General features: G+C 43.5%; 1 protein-coding gene across 1 annotated transcript in view; it reads right to left on the bottom strand.

Moving 5' to 3' along the window:
* Positions 1-6,269: 6,269 nt before the first annotated feature.
* LOC124039879 (unconventional myosin-Id) overlaps positions 6,270-15,757 on the bottom strand; it is a 183,225-nt gene continuing 173,737 nt past the window's right edge. Inside the window, exon 22 of the mRNA XM_046356386.1 lies at positions 6,270-7,252. Coding sequence (XP_046212342.1) covers positions 7,096-7,252 — 157 coding nt within the window. The 3' untranslated portion in view covers positions 6,270-7,095. The remainder of the gene's footprint in view (positions 7,253-15,757) is intronic.

Here is a 15,757-nt window from a genome sequence, read left to right as displayed (position 1 = left end):
CTAGACCCAACATTGGCCCATGTATCATTTAAGAGTTGCCAGGGTTATGAATTTAAAAAGGGACTAATCCGTGGAATTAAATCCATTAAATTATAATTTGAAGATTAAAATGACATATATCCCCAATTTAGAGGATAATCCATCTGGTTACACCTGTACATACTGTAAAATTATGAGACAAATAATACAGTACTTTTGAATCATCGTATCATAAAGTCAATGACCATTCAATCCGCCTCCATTTGTTTTCCATTGGCCATATGGGGTAAATCAAAGTCGATATAATCAAAGAGTATGAAAGATGACTCTTAGTCTCTAACCTGCTCTCCCATACCCCCCACCCACTTTAGTCCATCAGGAGGCTAGTGATGCCTCTGTTGAGATAGCTCTCATTGACAGGGAAGTGGTGATGCCGTCATCCTGACCTGACTGCAGGATGCTTTAGCAGGCGGACTAGCATCCTGGGAAACAGCTGGTAGGTTAGCAGACGGATTAGCATCCTGGGAAACAGCTGGTAGGTTAGCAGACGGATTAGCATCCTGGGAAACAGCTGGTAGGTTAGCAGTCGGATTAGCATCCTGGGAAACATCTGCTTGGTTAGCAGGCGGATTAGCATCCTGGGAAACAGCTGGTAGGTTAGCAGACGGATTAGCATCCTGGGAAACAGCTGGTAGGTTAGCAGGCGGATTAGCATCCTGGGAAACATCTGGTAGGTTAGCAGACGGATTAGCATCCTGGGAAACAGCTGGTAGGTCAGCAGGCGGATTAGCATCCTGAGAAACAGCTGCTTGGTTAGCAGACGGATTTAGCATCCTGGGAAACAGCTGGTAGGTTAGCAGGCGGATTAGCATCCTGGGAAACAGCTGGTAGGTTAGCAGACGGATTAGCATCCTGGGAAACAGCTGGTAGGTTAGCAGGCGGATTAGCATCCTGGGAAACAGCTGCTTGGTTAGCAGACGGATTAGCATCCTGGGAAACAGCTGCTTGGTTAGCAGGTGGATTCGCATCCTGGGAAACAGCTGGTAGGTTAGCAGACGGATTAGCATCCTGGGAAACAGCTGGTAGGTTAGCAGGCGGATTAGCATCCTGGGAAACAGCTGCTTGGTTAGCAGGCGTATTAGCATCCTGGGAAACAGCTGCTTGGTTAGCAGGCGGATTAGCGTGGTTTGACAACAGCTGGGAGAAGGAGAAAACATCATAGACTAGCCTACATACCAGCAGACCTTGATGAAGCATGTGTTTTCCTGGTTGTAAACACAAATTCACACACACAAAGACACACACTAGGTGAGCAACATCAAATGTCCTATCACTAAAGAGTCATTCCACTTTAACAAATATGTTTATTAATTAAATGATTCAATCAAATAACAATCACTGTGGGTCTTTGTATATTTAACCCTAACCCTTCAGATTTGGTCCAAACACTCATTCATTATCAATATATATACACACACGAGAGAGACAGATATTACAAAAATACACAAAATATTAAATTAGGCAAATAGTTTGATCAGCAAATGAATCTATATATATATATATATGGTGTATTGAATATATTGAATATATATACAATGAGGGAAAAAAGTATTTGATCTCCTGCTGATTTAGCTGACAAAGAAATGATCAGTCTATAATTTTAATGGTAGGTTTATTTGAACAGTGAGAGAGACAGAATAACAACAAATCCAGAAAAACGCATGTCAAAAATGTTGGAAATTGATTTGCATTTTAATGAGGGAAATAACTACTTGACCCCTCTGCAAAACATGACTTAGTAATTGGTGGCAAAACCCTTGTTGGCAATCACAGAGGTCAGACGTTTCTTGTAGTTGGCCACCAGGTTTGCACACATCTCAGGAGGGATTTTGTCCCACTCCTCTTTGCAGATCTTCTCCAAGTCATTAAGGTTTCGAGGCTGACGTTTGGCAACTCCACAGATGTTCTATGGGATTAAGGTCTGGAGACTGGCTAGGCCACTCCAGGACCTTAATGTGCTTCTTCTTGAGCCACTCCTTTGTTGCCTTGGATGTGTGTTTTGGGTCATTGTTATGCTGGAATATCCATCCACGACCCATTTTCAATGAACGAGGGAAGGAGGTTCTCACCCAAGATTTTACGGTACATGGCCCCGTCCATCGTTCCTTTGATGTGGTGAAGTTGTCCTGTCCCCTTAGCAGAATAAGACCCCCAAAGCATAATGTTTCCACCTCCATGTTTGGGGTCATAGGCAGCATTCCTCCTCCTCCAAACACAACGAGTTGAGGCCAAAGAGCTCCATTTTGGTCTCATCTGACCACAACACTTTCACCCAGTTGTCCTCTGAATCTTTCAGATGTTCATTGGCAAACTTCAGACGGGCATGTATATGTGCTTTCTTGAGCAGGGGGACCTTGCGGGCGCTGCAGGATTTCAGTCCTTCACAGCGTAGTGTTACCAATTGTTTTCTATGGTCCCAGCTGCCTTGAGATCATTGACAAGATCCTCCCATCTAGTTCTGGGCTGATTCCTCACTGTTCTCATGATCATTGCAACTCCACGAGGTGAGATCTTACATGGAGCCCCAGGCCGAGGTAGATTGACAGTTATTTTGTGTTTCTTCCATTTGCGAATAATCGCACCAACTGTTGTCACCTTCTCACCAAGCTGCTTGGCGAGGGTCTTGTAGGCCATTCCAGCCTCGTGTAGGTCTACAATCTTGTTCCTGACATCCTTGGAGAGCTCTTTGGTCTTGGCCATGGTGGAGAGTTTGGAATCTGATTGATTGCTTCTGTGGACAGGTGTCTTTTATACAGTTAACAAACTGAGATTAGGAGCACTCCCTTTAAGAGTGTGCTCCTTATCTCAGCTCGTTACCTGTATAAAAGACACCTGGGAGCCAGAAATCCTTCTGATTGAGAGGGGGTCAAATACTGATTTCCCTCATGAAAATGCAAATCATTTTGTAACATTTTTGACATGCGTTTCTCTGGATTTTTTTGTTGTTATTCTGTCTCTCTCACTGTTCAAATAAACCTACCATTAAAATTATAGACTGATCATTTCTTTGTCAGTGGGAAAACGTACAAAATCAGCAGGGGATCAAATCGTTTTTTCCCCTCACTGTATATTCATTAAAGAAACTCAACATTACCACCCCCTAGATTACAACAATGTTCCAACATGTTATCAACCTTCCTCAATTCTCAATTTGCAGATATCGTTGCACTAAAATTAAAACAATTGCTGAGAAATGGGTACACATCTTACAATTGTAATCAAAATGGTTACCAACAGAAGAAACTCAATGAAATGTTATAGACTGGGTTCCCTTTCTGAAGGCACGAGGAGTGCTGTCTGGCGAGCAAAAAAACAAACAATCAAGGGGATTTACCGTACTGTAGGTTAAGCTTTGGATAAGAAAAGTCAAGCCCAACACAAACCAAGGAGGGCAAGGATTCGGCGGCACAACACCTTCTAGACACAGATCACAAACTGAAGGGTAAAGCTGAAAGAATGTGATGGCACAAGTAAACTATTTTCAACCGCCTTTTTATCCATGTGTTCTGAATGTCCAGTAGATGACTCAGGATATGAACAATCTCCATGCTGCATCCCAGAGTGACAGTGAACCATTAGAATCCTTACTCAGCTAAATAATCACTCGTTTGTACCGGTCTTATTTATGTAGTTGTGAGGAAAGTGGGCATCTCATCCAGCTCTCTGTCTTCATTGATACGCTCTCTCCCGTTCCTCCCCCCCCCCCCGGGGAACAGGGGGGGTTCAGAATAAACTCCTCATTGGCCCTGCATTGTCAGTCTACCCACCTGGGCAGAGTGCCAAGAGATGTGATGGAGCGAAGGAGGAGAGAGAATAGAGGGGAGGAGAGGAGAGGCAGCCAAGCCAGGCTTTTGTTCTCAGATAAAAGTATCCTTCCTTTCAAGACAGGCAGAGAGAGAAACCTATTTCAGTCGGATGTGACACCGACAGTCAGTGGGGGGGCGAGCTATAATAAACAAGTTTTACAGGCAGCCCTGAGGACTAAACACATATTAAAACACCTGCCATTAGAGATACTATCCAAAATACATAGCCTACAACTTTCCCCTAATAGAGGGACATTTTCCAGCAGGTTGCAGCCATTTTCTGGTCTAAAGTGCCTTATCAAGCAACAGAACAAGGTCATCATACGCCATTGCTGCAAGGTAAAGGAAGATTTCTTTAGTTGAGATGAGACACGCTAATTAACTAATTATGTACCAATTTTCCTTGCCAATTTGCAAAGCAATTAGCACTCGGCAGTAATTCTGAAACTGATTGGAGATTTTTAACTGAAAATAATGCCAACTGACAGAGCGATACAGTCCCTAATGAAAGACTACACACCCCTTGCAGTCTTCACATTTTGCTGCCATAAAATTAAAACAATTAATTAAATGTTTTTTTTACTACTGATTTACACAACCTACTGCACATTTCCAAAGTCAAAGAAAATGATAGAAAATCGTCAGAATAAATAAAATATAAAACACAAAGATGTCTTGATTGCGTATATCTTCACACTGGAGAGTTATTCCTTTGTGTAATAACCTTTGGCAGCTATTACAGCTGTAAAACATTTGGAATAAGATTCTATCAACTTCACACAACTCTTAGGGCAACATATATCCATTGTTTTTGTCAGCCTAGTCTCTTATTTTCAAGCCGATATGAGTCATGACAGACTGGATCATTCAGGAACACTCAACACCTATTGGAAGGCCATTCTGGTGTGTCTTTGGCATTAACATTTGTGCAATTGTCCCACTGAAAAATATAATTATCCGAGGGTTAGGTATTCAGAAGAATGAGGCAGGGTTTCTAACTTTTTATCTGGGCTTTGCTCCTTTCATATTTATTTTAATCCTGACAAACTCCCCAGTCCCTGCCAGTGACAAGCATACCCATAACATGATGCTACATCTGTACAGTATATGCATAGAAATAAGAGGTTAAAATATATATTTTAATGCTCTTCTCGGAGCATGTCATGACGTTCAGGTTCAGGATATGCTCAACACATCCCACTCACACCCTGTGACAAACTAACTTAAGTTAAGAACGACACACTTCTCATCTGTGCCTGTGACACTGTTCCGTCAATGAAGTACATCTTCTTCCAAAAAACAAAAGGAATGGAAAATGTGTGTATGTAGGACTGGCTGTGGTCTATCTGTAGTCTAAAACAAGGGTTGTGTTAAACATATTTCCATCAAATATCCATTTTAGATACAAATAAATAATGAAAACATACATAGTGCTTTCACACCCCTAGACTTTTCCACATTTTGTTGTTACAGCCTGAATTTAAAATGGATTACATTTAGATTGTGTGTCACTGGCCTACACACAATACCCCATAATGTCAAATTAGAGTGATGTTTTTACTTTTTTACACTTAAATAAAAACTGAAATGTCTCAAGTCAATAAGTATTCAACCCCTTTGTTATGGCAAGCCTAAATAAGTTCAGGAGTAAAAATGTGCTTAAAAAGTCACATAATAAGTTGCATGGACACATTCTGTGTGCAAAAACAATGTTGACATTGCATATCTATTTGAGCATGGTGAAGTTATTAATTACACTTTGGATGGTTTATCAATACACCCAGTCTCTAGAAAGATACAGGCATCCTTCCTAACCCTAACTCAGTTGCCGGCGAGGAAGGACACCGCTAGGGGATTTCACCATGAGGTCAATGGTGACTTTAAAACAGTTTAATGGCAGTGATACAACATCGTAGTTACTCCACAATACTAACCTAAATGACAGAGTGAAAAGAATGAAACCTGTACAGATTAGAAATATTCCAAAACATGCATCCTGTAGAAATAAGGCACTATCTTAAAACAGCAAGCAATGTGGCAAAGAAAAACTTTATGTCCTGAATACAAAGCATTATTATTAGGGCAAATACAACACAACTCAACACTGAGTACCATTTTTTTAAGCATGGTAGTGGATGCATCATGTTATGGGTATGCTTGTCGTTGGCAAGGAATATGACGTTTATTTAGGATAAAAATAAACAGAATAGAGCTAAGCACAGGCAAAATCCTAGAGGAAAACCTGGTTGTCTGCTTTTCAACAGACACTTGGAGACAAAGTCACCTTTCAGGAGGACAATAACCTAAAATAAAAGGCCAAATATTCACTGTTCACTGGAGCCAAGTTACAGTTTTGACTTAAATAAGCTTTACAATCGATGGCAAGACTTGAAAATGGCTGTCTAGCAATGATAAACAACCAACTTGACAGAGCTTGAAGAATTTTTGAAAGAATCATTTGCAAATATTGTACAATCTAGGTGTGCAAAGCTCTTAAAGACGTACCCAGAAGAACTCACAGCTGTAATAACTGCCAAAGGTGATTCTAACATGCCTTGATTCAGGGGTGTGAATACCTATGTAAAAAGTGTTTTCTGTATTTCATTTTCAATACATTTTCTAACATTTCAAATGTTTCCATTATAATGGTATTTTGTGTAGATGGGTCAGAAAACAAATCTATTTAATCACTTTTTAAATTCAGGCTGTAACACAACAATGTGGAATAAGTCAAGGGGTATGAATACTTTCTGAAGGCACTGTAGCCTTGAGAATATACATCTCTGAACAAGATATTCTACTCAAATGAAATGCCGGATAATGTGACACTAATCAAGACTAACCAAAGCTAGCGTAACATATAATGATCGATGCCCCGACAAAACAGCTCGGTTGTACATGTGAACTCAACTTGATAACTTGATAAGTGAGGGGGGAAAAATCTACTCTTTGGTGAATTAATGTTGTGCATGTGTGTGAGTCTGTCTAATTAACTAAACACATGTGTATGTATTAAACATCTTACATGTCCTATTGAAAAACATTGAGTTACGTCAAATAAATATCTAATCAGAGTTACAAATTTGGCATGGCTTTCATTCTGAGAGTTCTACCATCCCATGTATCATATCATGCCATCTAGTTCACAAATGAGCTCTATACAAACAGAGTTATGTTTCACATATTCCTCATTTGACACCTCATCGTCACTTGTCCTTGTCACAGACCGAGTGGCCCCCGAGTGGCCCTTTTAGTTTCCAGGCACTGCCAGGATATAACCGGAGCGGCTCTTGGTGAAGTCTGGCTGCGATTGGTTGATCTTGGGCTCCACAATGACAGTGCACTTCCTGCCATTCATACTGCACTGGATGGGACTGGCGATATTCACCTGCAGCTTCCTCTTCTCACTGCAGAGAGGGAGAAAGAGAGATAAAAATAAAAACGTGTCATATCAAATCGTATTGGTCCCATACACATGGTTAGCAGACGTTAATGCGAGCGTAGCGAAATGCTTCTAGTTTCGACAGAGCAGTAATATTTAACAGTACCAAGAATTAAAACAGGTTATGGTCGAAATAGTTTTAGTTACTCAGCTCCGTGGTCCTGGAATTCTCTCCTGAACATTTTAACATTTGATGATCTAGTCTCGTTTAAACACTTGGTTGATGTAAATATCATAAGAGTGTAATTGTCTTTAGGACAGCTGTTTTTTAGTCAAGACATTTGTGTTTTTTTTCTGAACATAATATGTAATTGTTGTACTGTGTGTGTATATAGCTTTGTTTAATGTTGTGTTAGTGTATGGAAATTGTTTTATTTGAAACTTTGCTCCCCCTGCTGCTATTGGACCAGGCCTCTCTTGAAAGAGATTAAATAATGTTTAAATAAAAAAACAAAAAAAGTAATAATCTAAGTAATCTAACAATTCCACAACAACTACCTAATACACACAAGTCTCAAGGGATGGAATAAGAATATGTACATATAAATATATGGATGAGCGATGATCAAGCGGCATAGGCAAGATGCAATAGATGGTATAAGATACAGTATAAACATATGAGATGTGTAATGCAAGATATGTAAACATTATTAAAATGGCATTATTTAAAGTGCCATTTATTAAAGTGGCCAATGATTTCATGTATGTACAGTGGGGCAAAAAGTACTTAGTCAGCCACCAATTGTGCAAGTTCTCCCACTTAAAAAGATGAGAGGCCTGTAATTTTCATCATAGGTACACTTCAACCATGACAGACAAAATCATTTAAAAAATCCAGAAAATCACATTGTAGGATTTTTAATGAATTTATTTGCAAAGTATGGTGGAAAATAAGTATTTGGTCAATAACAAAAGTTTATCTCAATACTTTGTTATATACCCTTTGTTGGCAATGACAGAGGTCAAACATTTTCTGTAAGTCTTCACAAGGTTTTCACACACTGTTGCTGGTATTTTGGCCCATTCCTCCATGCAGATCTCCTCTAGAGCAGTGATGTTTTGGGGCTGTTGCTGGGCAACATGTACTTTCAACTCCCTCCAAAGATTTTCTATGGGGTTGAGATCTGGAGACTGTCTAGGTCACTCCAGGACCTTGAAATGCTTCTTACGAAGCCACTCCTTCGCTGCCCGGGCGGTGTGTTTGGGATCATTGTCATGCTGAAAGACCCAGCCACATTTAATCTTCAATGCCCTTGCTGATGGAAGGAGGTTTTCCCTCAATCTCACGATACCTGGCCCCATTCATTCTTTCCTTTACACGGATCAGTCGTCCTGGTCCCTTTGCAGAAAAACAGCCCCAAAGCATGATGTTTCTACATCCATGTTTCACAGTAGGTATGGTGTTCTTTGGATGCAACTCAGCAATCTTTGTCCTCCAAACACAATTCGTTTTTACCAAAAAGTTATATTTTGGTTTCATCTGACCATATGGCATTCTCCCAATCTTCTTCTGGATCATCCAAATGCTCTCTAGCAAACTTCAGATGGGCCTGGACATGTACTGGCTTAAGCGGGGGACACGTCTGGCACTGCAGGATTTGAGCCCCTGGCAGCGTAGTGTGTTACTGATGGTAGGCTTTGTTAATTTGGTCCCAGCTCTCTGCAGGTCATTCACTAGGTCCCCCGGTGTGAATGATCTTGCGTGGAGCCCCAGATCGAGGGAGATTATCAGTGGTCTTGTATAATTGCATAATTGCTTGTATAATTGCACCTACAGTTTATTTCTTCATTTACATTTACATTACATTTAAGTCATTTAGCAGACGCTCTTATCCAGAGCGACTTACAAATTGGTGCATTCACCTTATGACATCCAGTGGAACAGTCACTTTACAATAGTGCATCTAAATCTTAAGGGGGGGGTGAGAGGGATTACTTATCCTATCCTAGGTATTCCTTAAAGAGGTGGGGTTTCAGGTGTCTCCGGAAGGTGGTGATTGACTCCGCTGTCCTGGCGTCGTGAGGGAGTTTGTTCCACCATTGGGGGGCCAGAGCAGCGAACAGTTTTGACTGGGCTGAGCGGGAGCTGTACTTCCTCAGTGGTAGGGAGGCGAGCAGGCCAGAGGTGGATGAACGCAGTGCCCTTGTTTGGGTGTAGGGCCTGATCAGAGCCTGGAGGTACTGAGGTGCCGTTCCCCTCACAGCTCCGTAGGCAAGCACCATGGTCTTGTAGCAGATGCGAGCTTCAACTGGAAGCCAGTGGAGAGAACGGAGGAGCGGGGTGACGTGAGAGAACTTGGGAAGGTTGAACACCAGACGGGCTGCGGCGTTCTGGATGAGTTGAAGGGGTTTATTGGCACAGGCAGGGAGCCCAGCCAACAGCGAGTTGCAGTAATCCAGACGGGAGATGACAAGTGCCTGGATTAGGACCTGCGCCGCTTCCTGTGTGAGGCAGGGTCGTACTCTGCGGATGTTGTAGAGCATGAACCTACAGGAACGGGCCACCGCCTTGATGTTGGTTGAGAACGACAGGGTGTTGTCCAGGATCACGCCAAGGTTCTTGGCGCTCTGGGAGGAGGACGCAATGGATTTGTCAACCGTGATGGCGAGATCATGGAACGGGCAGTCCTTCCCCGGGAGGAAGAGCAGCTCCGTCTTGCCGAGGTTCAGCTTGAGGTGGTGATCCGTCATCCACACTGATATGTCTGCCAGACATGCAGAGATGCGATTCGCCACCTGGTCATCAGAAGGGGGAAAGGAGAAGATTAATTGTGTGTCGTCTGCATAGCAATGATAGGAGAGACCATGTGAGGTTATGACAGAGCCAAGTGACTTGGTGTATAGCGAGAATAGGAGAGGGCCAAGAACAGAGCCCTGGGGGACACCAGTGGTGAGAGAGCGTGGTGAGGAGACAGATTCTCGCCACGCCACCTGGTAGGAGCGACCTGTCAGGTAGGACGCAATCCAAGCGTGGGCCGCGCCGGAGATGCCCAACTCGGAGAGGGTGGAGAGGAGGATCTGATGGTTCACAGTATCGAAGGCAGCCGATAGATCTAGAAGGATGAGAGCAGAGGAGAGAGAGTTAGCTTTAGCAGTGCGGAGCGCCTCCGTGATACAGAGGAGAGCAGTCTCAGTTGAATGACTAGTCTTGAAACCTGACTGATTTGGATCAAGAAGGTCATTCAGAGAGAGATAGCGGGAGAGCTGGCCAAGGACGGCACGTTCAAGAGTTTTGGAGAGAAAAGAAAGAAGGGATACTGGTCTGTAATTGTTGACATCGGAGGGATCGAGTGTAGGTTTTTTCAGAAGGGGTGCAACTCTCGCTCTCTTGAAGATGGAAGGGACGTAGCCAGCGGTCAGGGATGAGTTGATGAGCGAGGTGAGGTAAGGGAGAAGGTCTCCGGAAATGGTCTGGAGAAGAGAGGAGGGGATAGGGTCAATCGGGCAGGTTGTTGGGCGGCCGGCCGTCACAAGACGCGAGATTTCATCTGGAGAGAGAGGGGAGAAAGAGGTCAGAGCACAGGGTAGGGCAGTGTGAGCAGAACCAGCAGTGTCGTTTGACTTAGCAAACGAGGATCGGATGTCGTCGACCTTCTTTTCAAAATGGTTGACGAAGTCATCTGCAGAGAGGGAGGAGGGGGAGGGGGAGGAGGATTCAGGAGGGAGGAGAAGGTGGCAAAGAGCTTCCTAGGGTTAGAGGCAGATGCTTGGAATTTAGCGTGGTAGAAAGTGGCTTTAGCAGCAGAGACAGAGGAGGAAAATGTAGAGAGGAGGGAGTGAAAGGATGCCATGTCCGCAGGGAGGCGAGTTTTCCTCCATTTCCGCTCGGCTGCCCGGAGCCCTGTTCTGTGAGCTCGCAATGAGTCATCGAGCCACAGAGCGGGAGGGGAGGACCGAGCCGGCCTGGAGGATAGGGGACATAGAGAGTCAAAGGATGCAGAGAGGGAGGAGAGGAGGGTTGAGGAGGCAGAATCAGGAGATAGGTTGGAGAAGGTTTGAGCGGAGGGAAGAGATGATAGGATGGAAGAGGAGAGAGTAGCGGGGGAGAGAGAGCGAAGGTTGGGACGGCGCGATACCATCCGAGTAGGGGCAGTGTGGGAGGTGTTGGATGAGAGCGAGAGGGAAAAGGATACAAGGTAGTGGTCGGAGACTTGGAGGGGAGTTGCAATGAGGTTAGTGGAAGAACAGCATCTAGTAAAGATGAGGTCGAGCATATTGCCTGCCTTGTGAGTAGGGGGGAAGGTGAGAGGGTGAGGTCAAAAGAGGAGAGGAGTGGAAAGAAGGAGGCAGAGAGGAAAGAGTCAAAGGTAGACGTGGGGAGGTTAAAGTCGCCCAGAACTGTGAGAGGTGAGCCGTCCTCAGGAAAGGAGCTTATCAAGGCATCAAGCTCATTGATGAACTCTCCGAGGGAACCTGGAGGGCGATAAATGATAAGGATGTTAAGCTTGAAAGGGCTGGTAACTGTGACAGCATGGAATTCAAAGGAGGCGATAGACAGATGGGTAAGGGGAGAAAGAGAGAATGACCACTTGGGAGAGATGAGGATCCCGGTGCCACCACCCCGCTGACCAGAAGCTCTCGGGGTGTGCGAGAACACGTGGGCGGACGAAGAGAGAGCAGTAGGAGTAGCAGTGTTGTCTGTGGTGATCCATGTTTCCGTCAGTGCCAAGAAGTCGAGGGACTGGAGGGAGGCATAGGCTGAGATGAACTCTGCCTTGTTGACCGCAGATTGGCAGTTCCAGAGGCTACCGGAGACCTGGAACTCCACGTGGGTCGTGCGCGCTGGGACCACCAGAGTAGGGTGGCCGCGGCCACGCGGTGTGGAGCGTTTGTATGGTCTGTGCAGAGAGGAGAGAACAGGGATAAACAGACACATAGTTGACAGGCTACAGAAGAAGCTACGCTAATGCAAAGGAGATTGGAATGACAAGTGGACTACACGTCTCGAATGTTCAGAAAGTTAAGCTACGTAGCAAGAATCTTATTGACTAAAATGATTAAAATGATACAGTACTGCTGAAGTAGGCTAGCTGGCAGTGGGTGCGTTGTTGACACTACACTAATCAAGTTGTTCCGTTGAGTGTAATATAGTTTCTGCAGTGTTGCTATTCGGGGGCTAGCTGGCTAGCTAGCAGTGTTGTTTACGTTACGTTGCGTTAAAAGAACGACAATAGCTGGCTAGCGAACCTAGAAAATCGCTCTAGACTACACAATTATCTTTGATACAAAGACGGCTATGTAGCTAGCTATGTAGCTAGCTACGATCAAACAAATCAAACCGTTGTACGGTAATGAAATGAAGTGAAAATGTGATACTACCTGTGAATGCGACCGGGTTGTTGAGTTCTATTCAGAAGACGTTGGCTAGCGTTGGCTAGCTAGCAGAGTCTCCTACGTTAAGGACGACAAATAGCTGGCTAGCTAACCTCGGTAAATTAAGATAATCACTCTAAGACTACACACTCTAAACCTAAACAACACAATTATCTTGGATACGAAGATACGAAGACAGCAAAGACAGCTATGTAGCTAGCTAACACTACACTAATCAAGTCGTTCAGTTGAGTGTAATAGTTTCTCCAGTGCAGCTAATCAGTGGACGTTATCTAGCTGGATAGTGAAGACTATGTTAGGACGGCGAAATACGATAATTACGCAATTATCTTTGATACAAAGACGGCTATGTAGCTAGCTGAGAAGAAATTGCTAAGATTAGACAAATCAAACCGTTGTGCTATAAATATAATGAAATGTAATGAAAAAGTTCGCGGGAGCGAAGTGCCGATGCGACCACTCGCTCCAACCCGGAAGTACAAGGGAGACCAGTTATTCTTCTAATCATACAGTGTTCTGTATAGTGGTAGTAATGTGTTCTGTATAGTGGTAGTAATGTGTCCAAGCTGCTTACCTATTGCAGATTCAGTCTTCCCAGCCTGGTGCAGGTCTACAATTTTGTTTCTGGTGTCCTTTGACAGCTCTTTGGTCTTGGCCATAGTAGAGTTTGGTTGTGGTTGTGGACAGGTGTCTTTTATACTGATAACAAGTTCAAACGGGTGCCATTAATACAGGAAACGAGTGGAGGACAGAGGAGCCTCTTAAAGAAGAAGTTACAGGTCTGAGCCAGAAATCTTGCTTGTTTGTAGGTGACCAAATACTTATTTTCCACCATAATTTGCAAATAAATTCATAAAAAATCCTACAATGTGATTTTCTGGATTTTTTTCCTTCATTTTGTCTGTCATAGTTGAAGTGTACCTATGATGAAAATTACAGGCCTCTCATCTTTTTAAGTGGGAGAACTTGCACAATTGGTGGCTGACTAAATATTTTTTTTGCCCCACTGTATGTAGGCAGCAGCCTCTCTGTGTTAGTGATTGCTGTTTAACAGTCTGATGACCTTGAGATAAAAGCTGTTTTTCAGTCTCTCGGTCCCAGCTTTGATGCACCTTGTTAAGCATGTATCGTATATACCTTACAGCTGGTACATCAATATTAACAGAGAGAGAGAGAAAGTATGGTGTATGATATGTAGTAAATTCTAAAGGGCTTTTTACACCAAAAACATTTATATGGTTCACCTTCAATTGACTGTGCATCCTTCACGGTTGTTCATATGCGTCGTCATAATTTGGAAAAGACCTAAAGCAAACTTGATGCTAATGGGCATAGATATAGACTATAGAACATTTTAGCATATACCCCAGGAATGATCCATGTGCCTGTACTGTTGCTATGGCTCACCAGCCGATTGCCTTTAAGTGCTTGTCACATCTAGTTAGGGATTTTCTGTCTGAACGGCCATTTTGCACTATTCCCTCTTTAAGAGGATCAATGAGGCAAATCAAAAATGTGTTGAGGAGGAAACAGTTATTTGTGAGGGAGTCAGGGTGTGAGTGTCTGTGTGTTGAAAAGTGTGTGTTCTAAAGTGTGTTTAAGAAACATACAGTGCATTCGGAAAGTATTCAGACCCCTTCACTTTTTCCACATTTGTTACGTTACAGGATTATTCCAAAATGGATTAAATAAAATTTTTACTCATCAATCTACACACAATACCCCATAATGACAAAGTGTAAACATGATTTTAGAAATGTTTGCAAATGTATTAAAAATAAGAATCTTATTTACATAAGCTTTCAGACCCTTTGCTATGAGACTCAAAATAGAGGGGAGGTGACCAAGAACCCGATGGTCTCTCTGACAGAGCTCCAGAGTTCCTCTATGGAGATAGAAGAACCTTCCAGAAGGACAAGCATCACTAAAGCACTCCACCAATCAGACCTTTACGGTAGAGTGGCCAGACAGAAGCCACTCCTCAGTAAAACGCACATGACAGCCCACTTGGAGTTTGCCCAAAGCCACCTAAAGGACTCTCAGACCATGATAAACAAGATTCTCTGGTCTTATGAAACCAAGGTTGAACTCTTTGGCCTCAATGCCAAGCGTCACATCTGGAAGAAACCTGCACCATCCCTACGGTGAAGTATGGTGATGGCAGCATCATGCTGTGGGGATGTTTTCAGCGGCAGGGACTGGGAGACTAGTCAGGATCGAGGGAAAGATGAACAGTGCAATGTACAGAGAAATCCTTGATGAAAATGTGCTCCAGAGCACTCAGGAACTCAGACTGGGGAGAAGGTTCATCTTCCAACAACGACCCTAAACACACAGCCAAGACAATGCAGGAGTGTCTTCGGGACAAGTCTTTGACTGTCCTTGAGTGGCCCAACCAGAGCCCGGACTTGAACCCGATCCAACTGCTCTGGAGAGACCTGAAAATAGTAGTGCAGCGACGCTCCCCTCCAACCGGACAGAGCTTGAGAGGATCTGCAGAGAAGAACGGGAGAAACTACCCAAATACAGGTGTGATAAGCTTGTAGCATCATACCCAAGAAGACTCAAGGCTGTGTTCTCTGCCAAAGGTGCTACAACAACGTACTGAGTAACGGGTCTGAATACTTATGTAAATGTGATATTCCATTTTTTTCCCCATTTTTTTTTTAAATATAAAAGGGGGTATTGTGTGTAGATTGATGAGGGGGAAAACGATTCCATCAATTTTTAGAATAAAGCTGTAATGCAACAAAATATGGAAAAAGTCAAGGGGTCTGAAAACTTCCTGAATGCACTGTAACTAGAGCTACCATGCTAGAGAGAGAACTACAGCTCATTGAAAGAGGGAGAGAGAAATGCTTCCCTCTCACCCTGACACCATTTCTCGCTAGGCACTGTTAACAACGACCGCTCGCGCCGTTTGTCAAAATACATAATTAATTAAAACACCCATGGTGATTCGCGGAAACGCCCGGAGCCAAAGCATCCACTCAGCCAGTGGTATTAAATCCAGAGAAATTAATCAGCGTGACCTTGACACGTCTAGTTACGCAACAACGCCTCACAAGCAACAACAATCAACTCAAACTACCCATGCCAGACTTCTTCGTCTACATTATACATACATTACTGTAGC

This window comes from Oncorhynchus gorbuscha, linkage group LG07, assembly GCF_021184085.1.
Source record: "Oncorhynchus gorbuscha isolate QuinsamMale2020 ecotype Even-year linkage group LG07, OgorEven_v1.0, whole genome shotgun sequence".
Taxonomy (NCBI): Eukaryota; Metazoa; Chordata; class Actinopteri; order Salmoniformes; family Salmonidae; genus Oncorhynchus; species Oncorhynchus gorbuscha.
Note: the sequence above shows the minus strand (reverse complement) of the source record. Positions and strands in the feature narration are given on the sequence as shown.